The sequence below is a fragment of the Sprattus sprattus genome (genome assembly GCF_963457725.1).
Source record: "Sprattus sprattus genome assembly, chromosome: 21".
Lineage (NCBI taxonomy): Eukaryota > Metazoa > Chordata > Actinopteri > Clupeiformes > Clupeidae > Sprattus > Sprattus sprattus.
Genome location: NC_137919.1, coordinates 4362504 through 4378238, shown reverse-complemented (window position 1 = coordinate 4378238; position 15735 = coordinate 4362504). Strand labels below are relative to the sequence as shown.

The window sequence follows — 15735 nt, the reverse complement described above, 5'->3', positions numbered from 1 at the left end:
ATTGGCTCTACAGTGTACCAATAGAATAAAGTTAACACCCAACACAATGTCAATAAAGCTGAATCTCATTTACAGGCACTTCTATTTGACAACGGTTGTTGTCTTGTCTTACCAAACGACCATAAATCAATAAAAATGGGCTATAAAAAAAGTTTCATGCTGGAGTGTGGAGTCTCTTATTTCCCCCTAGGCCTAGTTCTGAGAGAATGCAATGCATTTATGTGGCAGAATGGAAGAGACACTCCGCATGCTTGGGATTCTCCTAGAGTCTCTCGCCTCATAATGTCTGTGCCTGTTTCAATTGAATCAAACTAGGCCGAGACACCATGTTGTTTAAAAGCCCTGGAGTGTCAAGAGCGCTTTGCAAAAGCAATGATCGGTGGAGTCAGTTTGACGCTATGCTACAATATTTACCTCCGCCAAGGAGGTTATGTTTTCGCCCCTGTATGTTTGTTTGTTTGTTAGCAGGATTACGCAGAAACGCATGGACCGATTTCCCTCAAACTTTGTGGGGAGAATATAATGGCACTAATTGATTAGATTTTCAGAAGTCAAGGTCAAAGGTCAAAGTCACAAGGCAGAGGTTTGCATTCTCTGAATGCTCCCATTCTTGTATTATATATATATATATATATATATATATATATATAGGTTTATCTGTAGGCTGGTTTCTTTGCAGAAGGATCTATGGTGTGTGGTGTTCCGCAGAAGGTGAATCTGAGCTACTGGATTTCAGTGGAAGGACAGACTGGACGACACCGTGGCATAAGAAAAATCACAATATATTATGCAATTTTCTCAAAACTCTTTTCACAACCAAATACAAATAATAAATTAGAAGCACACCTGTCAGAGTAGGCAATGACAGCACTCAACAGCATCCAACCAAACACACACTCACACACACACAGTCATTATAGGTTGAAGCACTGTTATCATCCAGTTACCAAATGTACATTTCAATCTTTTTGTGGTCCACATATCTTGAATGCTGAAATAATCACAACATCCAAACAGGACAAACAGATCAGTCTGAAATTAAAAATATTCAAGTCTTAAAAAACAAGGCTAAATCTGTATTTCTTTCGAACAGAATATGTGCCTTTCCATGTAAATGACAGGTCCGACTCCAATCTGAAACACTGAAATAAGTACGCCATTTCAGCATGTCAAAAGGTAAAAAACAACAACAGGTAGGTTTTGGCATGACCAGAAATTGCACTTTAAGGTTCCTGCCACTTTAATCACTAAAGGAAATGTCCATTTGTGACCAATGATCCCTTTCAAGGCTCTCAGAGAATGGACTCCCAGCACGAGAGCCTTCTTATCGTTAGCCAAAATAATCGCTAAATCCCTTTTTCACATATTACTTGGGTTAGAAGCCTTAGACATGGTTTCTGCTGAGAAGGCGGGTAGGGGGTTGCAGGATTGAAAAGGGATACAAATTAGATGGGGGGTGGGGGGGGGGGGGGGGAAGACGCAGGCACAGGAGCAGTCTTTGAAGGAAAACATAAGCGCACACGTGTAAGACAATATGGCATCCCAGAGGGGACATTTAGGTTTTGGAGATACAAAATGCCACGTGTGGTCTCTCCAGGTGGCCATTATGATAACCTTTACATACTGTTACTACCAACACACAGCGGCAGTGGTCAGGATGCCATACAGGTTAAGCGGGTTTGGGTTGACGCTGTATTTTCTGGGGGTAGTGGGGGGGGTTGGTGGGGGGGGATTAAAGCAGACTTTAGGAGGAAGGCAACAGGTTCAGTCGGAGAAACCCAGCGACCTCCCCCACACTGCAGGCCAATTCTGGGCTGGTTCAGGGCAAATTGGGTGACCAGATAAGAGCCGGACCAGGGATAGATTAGGACACTAATTACCCCCACTATCTGGGCTTAAGAGTTGCAGCAGTGACATTTCAACATTGCAGTCATCAGCAGAGCTCACATAGAGGATGGAGCAGGGGGAGGGGGCGGGGGGGGGGGGGGGGGGGGGCGGGAGAAGGGAAGAGTCCAACACAAGGAGACCGTCCCAGCCAACAGGAGGCTAGCAATAGCGAGCCGAAACAACACAGATAATTAACCGAAAATATAGTACTCGTCCGTCTCTACTCTGGGACGCAGGAGGTCCGATTTCTTGAGAACGTCCTCATCCATGGCGGGTTTGCCGGAAAACTCGTCCGTCATGTCCGTCGGCGACGGATGCTCGGGGATATCCTCTCCTAGCGTGTCCAGGTAGCTGCCCACGGAGATGCCATCCAGGCTGTCGCTGCAGTTGTGGAGGCTGCTGCAACTCCCACGCTCGGAGGCATCCTGGCTGTCTGATAGGCTGTACAGGCTGCCCGTCAGGCTGCTGTCGTGGCTGGCCACGCCCCCCCTCTCTTCCATGACCCAACGGATGGACTCGATGCCCTCGTTGATGGACAGGAGCTGGTGCATCAGCTTCACGTCGATGGCACGTAGGTGCGCCTGCAAATTTAGAAATCTTAGTTTATTTCCATAATCATGAATGGTAATGACAATAATAAAAATACTAGGTAACACTTTATTTGAAGCCGTCTACATAAGGGTGACATGACACTGTCATAAGAATGACATGACACATGTCATATACATTAATGACACGTTATTTTTGTTCATGACTGTTGTCATAATGTGTCATTCGGTGTTTGTAGGGTTAGGGTTAGGGTTAGGGTTAGCTGTGTGTACAAACACCGAATGACACATTATGACAACAGTCATGAACCAGTCATGAACAAAAATAACGTGTCATTAATGTGTATGACATGTGTCATGTCATTCTTATGACAGTGTCATGTCACCCTTATGTAGACGGCTTCAAATAAAGTGTTACCAATACTACTAGTACATGGCACGTATGCGAGCCTGCATATTCAGAAATGTTAGTGTATTACCCTAATCATGAATGTTAATAATAATAAAAATACTAGTAGTAGCGCAGCGGTTTATTCCTTTATTAGGCCGATTAATAATAAAAAGCATCTGTATCTATGATAACAGCCTGTAAAAATAATCGTCATAAAGATAGTGGATGAGACCTTGTACAAGTCCACATACCAGGACCACATAGACCGACGTTTCTGAGTCAGCTAAAGCTTTCAAATGTGTGTTTTAGACCCAACTTTATCTCTATCCAATGTATTAATATGAATACTATACGCTAAAAGAACGAAGCGCAGAACTATCATAACACCTGTTGACACCATCTGGTGCAACCGTTGTCATGTATCCCCTGGTTGACCTCCAGAAGGCCCTTCCTTCTAATCACCACCTCCTTAGGCTGACACGTGGTCCAACTGAGTCACCCAGCCAGTCAGAAGGAGCCGACTAATACACTCACACACACTCCGCACAAAGCCTCACAATTAGCAAAGACAAGCGAGTAAGAGTGAGAAAGAGAGCCAGGCAAGAAGACAAGCGAGTAAGGGTTCGAATACACATAAGCGTTTTTTTTAAAACGGGACGCTAGAAAATGCATTGATTCCTATGGTACGGCGCGCTTTGCGTGAAAGCGCGCAGTACCATAGGAATCAATGCATTTTCTAGCGTCCCGTTTAAAAAAAAAAACGCTTACGTGTATTCGAACCCTAAGAGTGAGCACGACAGCCAGGCAAGAAGCCACACACACTCCGGCTCCTTACAGTGGGTCCTGGTCACAGGTCTCAGACCAGTTCATGATCATGAGGCTCAACACGGCCGTATGGCAAATGTCAACACTGATATCGTCTTGTGGTGGCAACATGAGACTTTGTGACTTTGCACTGAGAGTGAGTTATGGGAAGACTGCACTGCCAGTTACTTTCCCCTCTAAAACTGAGCCACAACACTGAGGCACCGTTTATCAGTTATCATGATTCAGCACTGCTTGCTATACAGCACTGTGTTCAAAAGTTACTTCACTGCTCACACGATTAGAGGCACTAAACATGATTTTCGCCCCCACACTAATTTATTACAGTCCACACCCTGTGCATACCATGGTGGAATGTGGCCAGAATCTGTATGGAAACAATTAACACGTCTAGAGAATGTGCCATTTCTAAACCACCGAGTAGTAATACGCGTCTGGCTGCAGACTACTGACACAGATAGTAGTAATATGCATCGGTCTGTCTGCCTGTCTGTCTGGCTGCAGACTACGGACACAGATAGTAGTAACATGCATCGGTCTGTCTGTCTGCCTGTCTGGCTGCAGACTACTGACACAGATATGAGTCCCATGCAGCTGGCTTGATGACCCAGGAGGCCCTGATGGCCGAACACTCTCTCTCTGCCTCTCTCTCTCTGCCCCTCTCTCTCTCTATCTGCCTCTCTCTCTCTCTCTATCTGCCTCTCTCTCTCTGCCTCCCTCTCTCTCTGCCTCCCTCTCTGCCTCTCTCTCTCTCTGCCTCTCTGGGAATCATAATGCAGCCAGTGTTTTCTTTAGAGACTACAGACTGTCTTTATGTGCTCGTGGGCTCCCGTTGGTCACTGAGGAATGCACCAGCGCTTGTCATCTCAATCAATGGCCAGAGATGTCTGGGTATGTGTGGCTGGACATAGAATAGGGGGGCTTCACCACCATCTAGAACCATTCCAGTTGTGGTAAAACAACACTGCCATCATATAGCTGGATTTATAGGCAACGATAGTTTCTCTTTTTCACAACACAAATAAAATAGTGAGTCAATGTGGTGGTTTGAACTGTGGACACATGGGCATGTGTGATTTCCTATGTGTTCCAAACGGCTCTGTCTGTCTAGGTTCCTGAGATGAAGCAAGCGTGGGGTCACAGGGTACTCAGCACAGGGTACTCAGCATCTAAGTGTACTCCAACCCTAAGGTGTCTCCTGCCATGTTAGCTTGGTTTCCGTATAGCCGGCTAAGCAACTCACTCATGTAAGCATCCAGACTTCTACGTCTATGAACAAAGAGGGGTGAAAAAAAATGCAGCCTTATTGGATTAAAGATTAGGTGGTAGGTTTAAGAACTAAAGAGCATCTGGTTAGACCATCAGGTCCCTAAATTAGCTAATGACAATGACTGGATATGCAAAAGGGCTGGGTGTCAACAATGACAACAATACTCTGATTTGGTTGGAGAAGCTCCTTTCTAACAGAACCCAGGTTTACTTCAGGCACTTCACAAACTAATGCAACTTTATCGCTATCCAATGTATTAATATGAATACTATACGCTAAAAGAACGAAGCACAACATAAATAGGATCCTATGCATCAGCCAATAGCTGAACACCCTGCACAGCTGCATGTTCTCCTCAATGGAAACCAACTGTTGCTGTTCTCAAACCCACAAGAAAAGAATAAAGTCCAAACTCCACTTCCTTCCTCTGAGCGCAGCTGCCACATGGCCGTGCCGCACTCCGCCCCGCCACGGCCACAGCCGGCTTCTCCGATTGCCGGTCAAAGGAGGGAAACCCCCCCCCCCCCCCCTCCCCACCCCCCCAGTACTGGCACACCGTGGTCAAGACGAGACCATCTGCTCCTCCGATCCTAATCATGACCTTAAGCCTCTGATGGGGGGGTCTGGAGGGGACACCGCCATTCTAATGTGTTTCATATGGGCTAAAGTTCACCGCAGGGACACTCTCTTTTTGCCAACGACCCACAGCAAAGTGAGGCAACGTTCTTAACGTGTATAGGGTTGGGGGTAGTCAGGGTAGTTGTTTGCAGGCTTTGTGAGGTCAATGTGAGGAGAACAGCCCGCACGTTTACCAACAAGGCGCGAATCACTTCACGGCCAGCTGTGAATGGCCCATTCTGTCTGCGCGCAGAGAGAGAGAAAGAGAGCGAGAGAGAGAGAGAGGGAGCGCGCAGAGTGATGTCACCCTGTTGGACGAGGGTTGGGGTGTTTCTACAGGGCTAGTCATTCACATGTTTGCCATTACTCATGTTACGCATGCAGAAGAGGCTTACAGTCAGACTTCACTTAAACACCATCTCTGCTCATGACATCCAGTAGCTGCAGAAAGGGGTGGGGGAAGGGAACAAGGAAACCATCCACAAGGAGCCTACATGTTATGAGCTCTTAGGAGAGTGCATGGGCAGCAGGCACTACAGGACATGAGCAATACATGACAGTTTAACTGGTAAATGCCACGGCCATTTAAGTTAGCAAGGGGGTCACTGTAATACATTACTATAGTAGGCCTACTAAACTAGATGCTTTTCAGACGCAATCAAACAGCTACTAGGCTACTTAAGTATAACAGATGCTTGTACAAGTTTTTAGAGAGGGGGGGGGGGGGGGGGGGGGGGGTGTAACGTATATTCTGAGGTCTGAGTAAATTAGATACTCACCATTTCCTGTTTTAAAAATAACATCTTGCTCTCCAGTCGTTTCAAGTCCGAGGACGTGTGGTTCTTCACGTTCACCGGCGTCTCCAGTCTCTCCTCCTCACTTTTAGTTGTAAGATCACCCTCGGCAAAAGATCGAATGAGACTTTCTGGAACTTTGCGACCCAACTTGATCTCAAGATCCTTAAAATCTGGCAACCCGTTCTCGTCGTCCATCATTGAAATTAGGGTAAAACAAAACTATCTAATTAATAAATAATTCAAAAAGCGATTAAATAACCCCAGCCCATTAAAATAGGCAGCAACTGGTGCTCCGTAAACACTTGTTATCAGACGGTTGTTTCAAAACTGGGTTGTCCTTTTCTTTTCCAGAGCATCCACAAAACGTCAAACCCAGTTCATTAAAGTAACCGATTGAAGTAAAGCTCCACCGAAGTTTTTCAGTGTAAATTAACCATCAGTGCATTCTCTGCTGAATAACAACTCGTGAAATATCCAAACATCAGTAGCTAGCTCAACTAAGGATCCCGTTTTGTTCAGTCTGATCCAATCTTCCAAGCGCCCCGCAGCCAGACAAAAGTCAGTGTGGACTGTACAAAGCCAGCATGCTGTATCAGTGACTTGACGGAGCGTTCAGTGTAACTTAAAACGCCAGACAGGTGAACCATGGGTGGCACGCCCATTTACCGTAATATCAGGATTAGCAGCACAAACAAACAGTATTTTCGACGGAGAAGTTTACTTTCAGCATTTTCTGTGTTGCGCATGTGGTAATTTATTTGTCGTCTGCCTGTTTAGTGTTAAATATCAGTGGCTACCATAAGTAAGACGATAGCTTAATGTCTTACAATACAACAGTAAGGAATCTTGAGGCAGTCCAAACTGAAATATTTAGCACCTGAAATAGTGTTAGACAGCAAGTTTTTATTTGTCCCTAAATTTTCATTTAGAACCTCTCAAACGATAAAATACATGTATCAGATGTGTAGACTAATGGATAAATATTATAGGCTTATGGCTTAAACAGCTGACACTACAATAGGCCAAGTACTAAGGCGGCTTTAGCCTAGCAACTGTGAAAACGATGTAAATATTCTGCCAATATTATGTTTCCCTTGGAGTAGATGGTCAGCATTCGGCTGTATCGTTTGGCATGGGGCGAAAAACAGCCAAAAACGCCCATAGGCCCTCTCACTCACTACTTCTACACTATCGCCCTCTAGTGGACGCTCAGAAAAACAACAACATTATACATGAAGGCTTTAAGGCAAAAACAGTTTTAAAATTATTGTAATCGCTGGCGGAACTTCCGTAGGCACTTAATTATGCGTGAAGCACAGCATGCAACAAGACGGTCAAGTATTACTCCAGACGTATGTTCAAGTTTCCCTCGAGGGATAAAGAAAATGATGGCAGTATGGCGGATGGATTGTGTGCAAACGAGGCCTTGCCACAGTAGAAGACTGTTTTGGGCGTCTATATTAGAGTTCTGCAATAGGCCACTATGAATTCTGAACCAGCGACTTCATAATTATTTGAGTTAAAGTGTTATGGAAATAAGTACTCACGTAGGCAATGCATGATGCCCTCCGGTCTGCCCATTTACTTACCTACCTGTGGCCTACATATATACATCCGTGGTAGCTACTGAGTGGAAAATGACCGCGCTTGACGTTGCCTGAAGAGTCACCCGCAAACCAAATCCTTGTTGGCTATATGAAAAACAAGTATGTTTTGCCAAACCTGATGGGTTCTCGCGTCAGCTTTACCCTAACTCAATCCACTCGGTGAACCTGGTGCAAGGAAATGCAGTCGCTCTAACACGATGAGAGCCTGTACACCATAGACATAAGAATAGATCTTATTCTATGTCTATGCTGTACACCCTTTGACACCTCGAAAGTTACGAATTCGTGCACCATGTTTGCTTAAATAATAGCCAAGTCAAGTAGGCCTTTTTAGTAAACTACTACTCATAGAACTTGATTGCTTCACTAGCTTATGAGTTTTATATTGCTCGTCAAAATGTAAATATGTAGAGCGGGGAAAAAAAGTGATTTACTTTGTTTCGACACTCACCACTTAATCCAGTTTCCCTCCTGTTTTCAATGTATTATTATTATTTTTTTAATGATAGTCTGACAAATATCACCAATATATGTTTTTGGCAGGATTTATTGTTTTAAAAACCATTAAAGTAAGAATTAGTGATCACAAGACTTTTTTTTTAAGGAAAAACAGTATACCCAAATGGTATGTTTACAAATGTACACCATACAAACATTTGTATGTAATTAATTGTTAGCACGTACATTTTAAATGCTTTTAAAGGTCTCTCAGGGCTCCTAAGAGAAATTGTTAATGCAAGTCTACAGCAGATGAAACATTATCCAAAATACTCAACAATTTATGAGTTTGTTTCAAACTTGTATTTAAAAACTGAGAACAATGAAGTGCTTGTTGGTTTCTCAGGTCTAGCTGGCACACCCTTATACAACTGATTGTGATTTGTCTGTGTGTCTGTCATGGTCGTCATAGCGCTGGTACGTTTCACCTAGCAACGGCTGCCTGCCCTCCATCTTGTGGACTTTAGAACGCACGAGGCAGGTCGTGATGGAGAAGATGACTGCCACAACGATGAGGGCCGAAACCACAGTGATGGTGATGATCTCGGTCAGAGTGATAGCACGAGCTGCAGGCAGATAACAACAGACAACGCATGAAATATAAAAACAGAGTTACATGCTCTGCCATCAGTGTTAAGAAATATAAAAACAGAGGTATATGCTCTGCCATCAGTGTTAAGAAATATAAAAACAGAGGTATATGCTCTGCCATCAGTGTTAAGAAATATAAAAACAGAGTTATATGCTCTGCCGTCAGTGTTAAGAAGTATAAAAACAGAGTTATATGCTTTGCCATCAGTGTTAAGAAATATAAAAACAGAGGTATGTGCTCTGCCATCAGTGTTAAGAAATATAAAAACAGAGGTATATGCTCTGCCATCAGTGTATAGGCATATGCTATCAGGTTAAGAAATATAAAAACAGAAGTATATGCTCTGCCATCAGTGTTAAGAAATATAAAAACAGAGGTATGAGCTCTGCCATCAGTGTTAAGAAATATAAAAACAGAGGTATATGCACTGCCATCAGTGTTAAGAAAGTGACTTGCTGAATGGCATGAGTTGTAAGAGCCCTCTTTTCCCTGACTGAGATTTGTGTCTTTCTCTGGGGACGTATGGTGATAACCGACACAGAAGCTGTTCTAGCTGTTCCCGAGCTGAACTAGTTCATGATGTAACCAACAATACAGCCAGCAGATGCAAGCTTGGATATGTTTAATGTGTTTTATCTGTTGCTCTAGAAATGCCATCTACTATCTAAATAAAAGTGCTATTTGGGGAACATTTTCATAATTTTGTTCATACATGTTTACTGTATATTAAACTTATGCTAGGCATCTGGACTTCTGAGCAAGTTGGATAGAGACAAAAAAGGGAAGAATAAGACAACGTACTGGGCCAGTCGGCCTCATAGGAATATCCAAGGTTTTCAGGGGCCGTCACAAACATCTCAGCGTTGGTTATGGGCGGCCAGAAAGGCACCATGTTGTAGTCCCGGTTGTGACCAATAGGGGCGTTCTCCAAGGGATAGATGGCAGACTCTACCAATACAATGGAGGAAGAAGACAACAGTTAACTGTGAACGTAGACCTACAATAAACACCCTAAAGAAGACAGAACCGATTATATTATGTATTATCTTTTGACACTTTAAAGTTAACTGTAAACATAGACCTAAGTTAAACACTCTAAAAAAGACAGAACCGATTATATTATTTATTTTCTTTTGATACTTGCTTTTTACTAGTTATAAAAAAAAAAAAGCAGCAGCTGATGTGCGAACAGAATTTCATGTTTTTGGATGTTTCACCATCTAGGCCAGTGTTGCAGTTCTGTCACAATTATCCAATTTTCTCACTGACAGTTTTTTCTTTTGTTACTTGTCTTTACGTGGAGTGTCAGGACACTGAAAAGTGCCATAGCACCTTTCATCAGCTTGCCTCTCGCACCTCTGTTCTCTCTGCTAGTGAAGTTGCACCAACACTTCGCTTTCAAGCCGCGAACGCGTGATTGGTGTGAACTCGGCGACGCACTCACCAGGGTGCCTGCGGAGCCACTCGTCAAAGACGGCGTCGGTAAAGGTGTGCAGGAGGACGAAGATCGGGTCGTTGGGAGAGAGGTTCATTTGATTGCCGGTGCCGTTCAGGAAGAGATGGGCCAGGTTGTGCAGGCTGCGGACCACGGGGTCGTAGGGCCCCTGGGGGTGGCTGTAGCCTGGGCAAAGACGAGCAGACGTGTTATGGCAGTCAGACTGACTGAGGCGCTGTGTGGAGACGTGTCCAGGTACCAAATATGACAGGCATCAGAAAACAGCCGATGTACTGCACGTTACGTTAGAATGCAAACTTCCCAGGAAACCTAGGATAATTCTAACGCCGCGAACAGACAAAATGTGAATAAATATACACAATAATGTATAATTGGGATATTTTCTTTATGCTAGTATGAAAGATTACATGTTCAGGGAGTGAACTAGCTCAAAATCTCAAAATTGACCACTGCTGAAAAAGCGATGTTTTTGCCTGCCGTGTCTTGCCTTAAATCTCCTTTTAATCAGTGGGAAAAGCTGTTGTGGAAGCTTCCCCTTTGTTATAAGTTAAATAAGCTTCGGAGTCTAAAGTGACTGAAAAAAACTCATATTTGTAGTGTGCCATATGGCTTGGATTTAAATACCTTTGACAGGCTCCCTAACACTCTCACACATACACGCCTTTTCACACATACACTCATATGCAGTGAGAGACAGGGACTGCTGTGAGACATTAGCACACCTGCAAATACACACACACAGGTCAATCACCCTTGTGCACACACACACACACACACACACACACACACACACACACACACACAGTCCCCTCACCCTCAATAGAGTTGCGGAAGCTCTCAGTGGACGTGGAGTAGAATGGCGCCGTGTCAAACATGTTCAACTCCAGACAGTCAGCGACGTCCTGCGGCTCTGGAAGGCGCTGAACCATGGGCCGACCCACGTTCCCAGCCGGGTTCCTCCTGATGGGGCTGGTCTCAGTGTCTGCAAGGGGGGGGGGGGGAGAGAGAGAGATGAGATACAGAAATAACAAGAATGGGAGCATTCAGAGAATGCAAACCTCCGCCTTGTGACCTTGACCTTTGACCTTGACATCTGAAAATCTAATCAATGATTGCCATTATATTACCCAATATCCCCACAAAGATTGATGGAAATCGGTCCATGTGTTTCTGCGTAATCCTGCTAACAAACAAACAAACATACAGGGGCGAAAACATAACCTCCTTGGCGGAGGTAACAATTAACGTGGCTGCTGAGCTGTGTTGTGGTCTATTATTGTCTCCCTTGAGGTAGAACACCTTCCCCATCGGGTTCCTACTAATGAGGCTGGTCTCGGGGCTTATAGAGGGGGGCAAGGCAGGCTGAGATACTGAAAGGAACATACAGGAAGGATGGAACAGCACTCATGGCCCTGCTTATGGTGTGGTATTTGGTAGAGGCTTTTGGACAAAGTGAAATGTGTTTTTAAAAAAAGGCAGCCAGAACAAAAAAACACAGTGAAATGCACAGAACCAAAAAATGCAGTTAATAAAGTTAAATAACCCGCATATTCCATGGTGCTAAACCTTAATGCAAATAGAATATGATTTAAGTATGTGAATACATTTTAAACAGAACTAGAATGCTTGTTTTAGTTTTTCTCTCTCAATTCTCGGTGTGTGTGTGCTGCAAAACTCAACTGCTATTTTTCCTGTTTCCACTAATATCCCCAGGTAAAACATGAGTGTGATTCTCAACCCAGGAGCTAATCAACGCCTTTGCCAAAGTAAGTTTAACTTTTTTTTGTCAGTTTTTTTTTTTTTTCTTTTCCAGTTTGGGATTCAAGTGAAAGACATTCAAACACAGTTTCTTGATGTTGCATTTGTAATGGACCTAAGAATACGTAAAGGAATTTTCCAAATGTTTCACCAAATGTCTGTGTGCTTTCATAGTTCTTTAACATCATGTTTCATACATTTCAAAGCCCTTGATGGCTGTGTACCCAGCCTGATTAAAACTCTCCTAAGTGGACACAGGTTCGAAACCGGCCTGATGTCATTTCTCCTGTCCACTCCCCACCTCTTCTCCCACTCATTTCCTGTCACAATCTTAACTGTACTATCGATTAAAGGCATAAAAAGCCCAAAAATAAATCTAAAAAAAAAACAAAAAAACTCCTAAGTAGAGATTGCCCCTGCCTGTGAGTCACGCCGGGCCCTGGTTCATCAGATCTTGGCCAAATCCGGTCCACAGTCACCTGATATCTGGGCTTAGGATCAAGGCCCTGTGAAGCCGTATACCTGTCACAGATGGTGAGGGTTTGGGTATTTTGTGGAGGAGTTCAGACAAAGTTGGCACACTACACTGCCGTTTGTGGCATATTTAAAACGGATCTCACAAGCTCTGCAGGTGCTGGAGGGAAAAAAACACAAGCCATAAAATGGATGATAGAACTAAGATCCATTCTCCTACAAGTGTTGGGATATTTGAAAAGGTTTATGAGTCCCCGTGCGTCATCTCCCATTGTACGCTTTGGACACAAGAATGTTGGAGAGCCACACTTGACTCCACCAGCCTTTTGTCCTCTAGTGATTCTCCATTTGACAATCTTCCCTGTGAAGAGCTTGTTGCCAATAGAAAACTTTCAGATAAAAAGGGAAAGAATGAGTAAGACTACATCTACTTGGTTTCAACTATTTTCATGATCCTTTCTAGGGACAGTCCTACCATGGGCCGTCTTTAACCAAAAACCATCACACTGAAGAACACTCGTTTCTTCACGTTATATTTGAATGTTTTTGTGACTCACTTCTCATACATCATATATTTACAAAGGTTAGCCTATGTCGGCATATTTAACCAAAAGTTGAGCTATGTGGATCCAGTTAATTACAGAGAAAATGTAACCATAGACGTATTACAGCCTATGTGGCGACCAGGTACAAATGCAGTCAAGTAAATGTAAATATTTAATAAGTAAATATATGTATGTCATTTGTAAGGGCCGTTGGAGTGGGTTTGACTTACTGTTGCAGATGGTGCCGAGGGTGTCGTAGTCCTCCACGCTTTCGCAGACGACTCTCCACTGAGAGAAGATGGAGTTGGGGCTGAGGGAGTTCATGTCGAAGGAGCTGCGCGCCCCCATCAGGTCGTCCGTGCAGATGTCGCACGTGCTCCCGCCGATGGCAAAGTTCCAGTAGGGCAGAGCGAAGCTCGGGTCCTGCAACATGTCCTGCCGAGTAGAAGAAACACAAGGGGATGATGTACGAGTATTTTGACCTCCTGTGTAGCGATTACAAATGCCTACAGATAAACGCCCGGCAACAGGCCTAATAACCATAGGCAATAACAGCATTACGGTTACGGACAGTGCAGATATTTAACTTGATTATATTTTAGCAATTGACAATAGTGTTTTACCCAAACAAAACGTATTATTTGTTTTATTTTCTTATTAATTAAGCCTTTTTTATTTGACCGTGCATATCATCACAGTCTCACTTTTCTTAATGAAAATTACTTTTGGGTGACCTGTTGACCAAAAATTAGGGTGTGCTACAAGTGTTGTGGGATTTCTAATTTAGAGCTGAATTACAGAAAATAATTTGCTTTGCAAGTAAATAAAATACCACTTGTTTTAGCCCAGCGGTCTTGCATGCAATTATTGCTTCGGCTAATATATGATTACGCGCATTTTCTGCTGGTACACGCCAGACAAAAGTGTGTAATCGCGTGAATAAATGGAACAAACACACTGGCACACTTGAACACACTCACACTCTCTCTCTTTCTCTCGCTCTCATTTTCTCTCTCTCACAGAAAAAACAGCGAGCCTCTATCTCCACCCTTACCTGCATGTCTCGCTCAAGCTGAAGCAGCTGGAAGCGGTGCCAAGTCACAAAGCCTGGCCCCTCATGCGAGAAGTCAACTCCTCCGAAACTCAGCTGGCCTGGCCCGAGGAATGTTTTACTGATGGAGTAGTAGTGGGACCACGCAAAATAGTTGTAGATAGTGATGTTCTCGAACTGCATGGTGTTGCCGTCCGGTCCGAAAACCTCTGCGTATCTGCGGGTGGCTATCACTAAGTCCGGATGCACTGTGCGCTTAGCCCGGTCCAGAGCGTCCAAGAAAGCTCGCTTCTCATCGGCACTCAACAGCATCACGTTTCTTCTCACTGAAGAGAAGATGTTAATCTAATTACTATGATGTTTTATAACATAAGGCAAAATACCGGCAATTCCCAATGAATGTAAATTCCTGACATTAGAATAGCGTTGCTGATGCTGGCTTAGGTGATATTGTTGTACCGCATGGAAAATCAAACTTTCAATCTTAATGTGATGGCAAGGTATAGCCTACATAATAATAATAAAAACCAAAAAATGGTATAAAACTTATGTAAAGTGTATGTTGTAGGCACACATAGTTATACAGTATATGCTAACGCTTCATTGTAGACAATAATAATATGGACTACGCTACTTATAAAGCACCTGTCGATTGTTTTCTTTAGATGTGTTTTGATCTGTCTTTCAGTCTCACCTACAGCCACCGGCTGATCACAGTTTGGACCTGTCAACCCATGTTTGCACCGGCCGCAGTTGTGGCCAGAGAAATTCCCATTGCACTGGCACGTCCGGTTAAAGAAGCGAACGGGCCAGCGTTCTCTGTCGTCCCGGCCGTCGTGAGGGTACTGCGGCCCGTGTGGTCGAGCATCCGCGCTTATCGAGACGCACTGTCCCCGTCCCGAGCTGGCACCGCAGGGGTCGTTGGCTTCAGTTGGTGACGGACAGCACTGACCGGTGCGGAGTCCCTCCGGTGTGACACATGCCCTTGGAAACTGTGCACCCACAAACACGGCACTCAGCACAACCAGACAGCCGTACTTCCACATGACAAAAAAATGATCTCACACTAACTGATTTGCAGTCACTATTGTGTCGATGAACGTGTTTTTTGTATTTCTTCTGGAGCAACTCAATCGTTATTTCCCTTACAACTCCATTAACTAGCACCAAGAGATCTACTTTTGGGACCTTTTTGGAGAGTCTTTGCTAAAGCATTTGTGTTTCTGATGGGGAAACGTGCTGTTTTACACAGCACTGAGCTTCCTAAAAGGCAGTAGCACGAATGTGTGTCTTTAAATACTGGATTAGCGCATGACCGCTTGGATTCATGATCTCCTCGTGACCACATCACATTTCCTACCGATTCGGCGGAGGGGAATGGGGCAAGGTTGGTTTCTGAAGGTTCAGTCATGCGTATT

General features: G+C 44.1%; 2 protein-coding genes across 2 annotated transcripts; both read right to left on the bottom strand.

The window, feature by feature from the left end:
- Window positions 1-2035: 2035 nt before the first annotated feature.
- Window positions 2036-6806, bottom strand: lurap1l (leucine rich adaptor protein 1 like). The gene is made up of 2 exons (XM_080859800.1): window positions 6319-6806; window positions 2036-2468 (listed from the first exon to the last, which is right to left on the bottom strand). The coding sequence occupies exons 1-2, from the start codon at window positions 6532-6534 to the stop codon at window positions 2079-2081; spliced, it is 606 nt and encodes a 201-aa protein (XP_080715926.1). The 5' UTR covers window positions 6535-6806; the 3' UTR covers window positions 2036-2078.
- A 1998-nt stretch (window positions 6807-8804) lies between these two features.
- LOC308382159 (5,6-dihydroxyindole-2-carboxylic acid oxidase-like) lies at window positions 8805-15363 on the bottom strand (the record flags this gene model as incomplete). The annotated part of the gene is made up of 7 exons (XM_080859842.1): window positions 8805-9007; window positions 9835-9981; window positions 10478-10654; window positions 11304-11471; window positions 13497-13701; window positions 14321-14643; window positions 15012-15363. The coding sequence occupies 7 exons, from the start codon at window positions 15361-15363 to the stop codon at window positions 8805-8807; spliced, it is 1575 nt and encodes a 524-aa protein (XP_080715968.1).
- Window positions 15364-15735: the final 372 nt, after the last annotated feature.

What these genes read in the sequence shown, in the direction of transcription:
- lurap1l (XM_080859800.1), bottom strand. Translation starts at nt 6,534, where the DNA reads ATGATGGACGACGAGAACGGGTTGCCAGATTTTAAGGATCTTGAGATC. An exon ending in TATTTTTAAAACAGGAAATG is followed by an intron (nt 2,469 to 6,318) that starts GTGAGTATCTAA and finishes CTAAATTTGCAG; the next exon opens with GCGCACCTACGTGCCATCGA.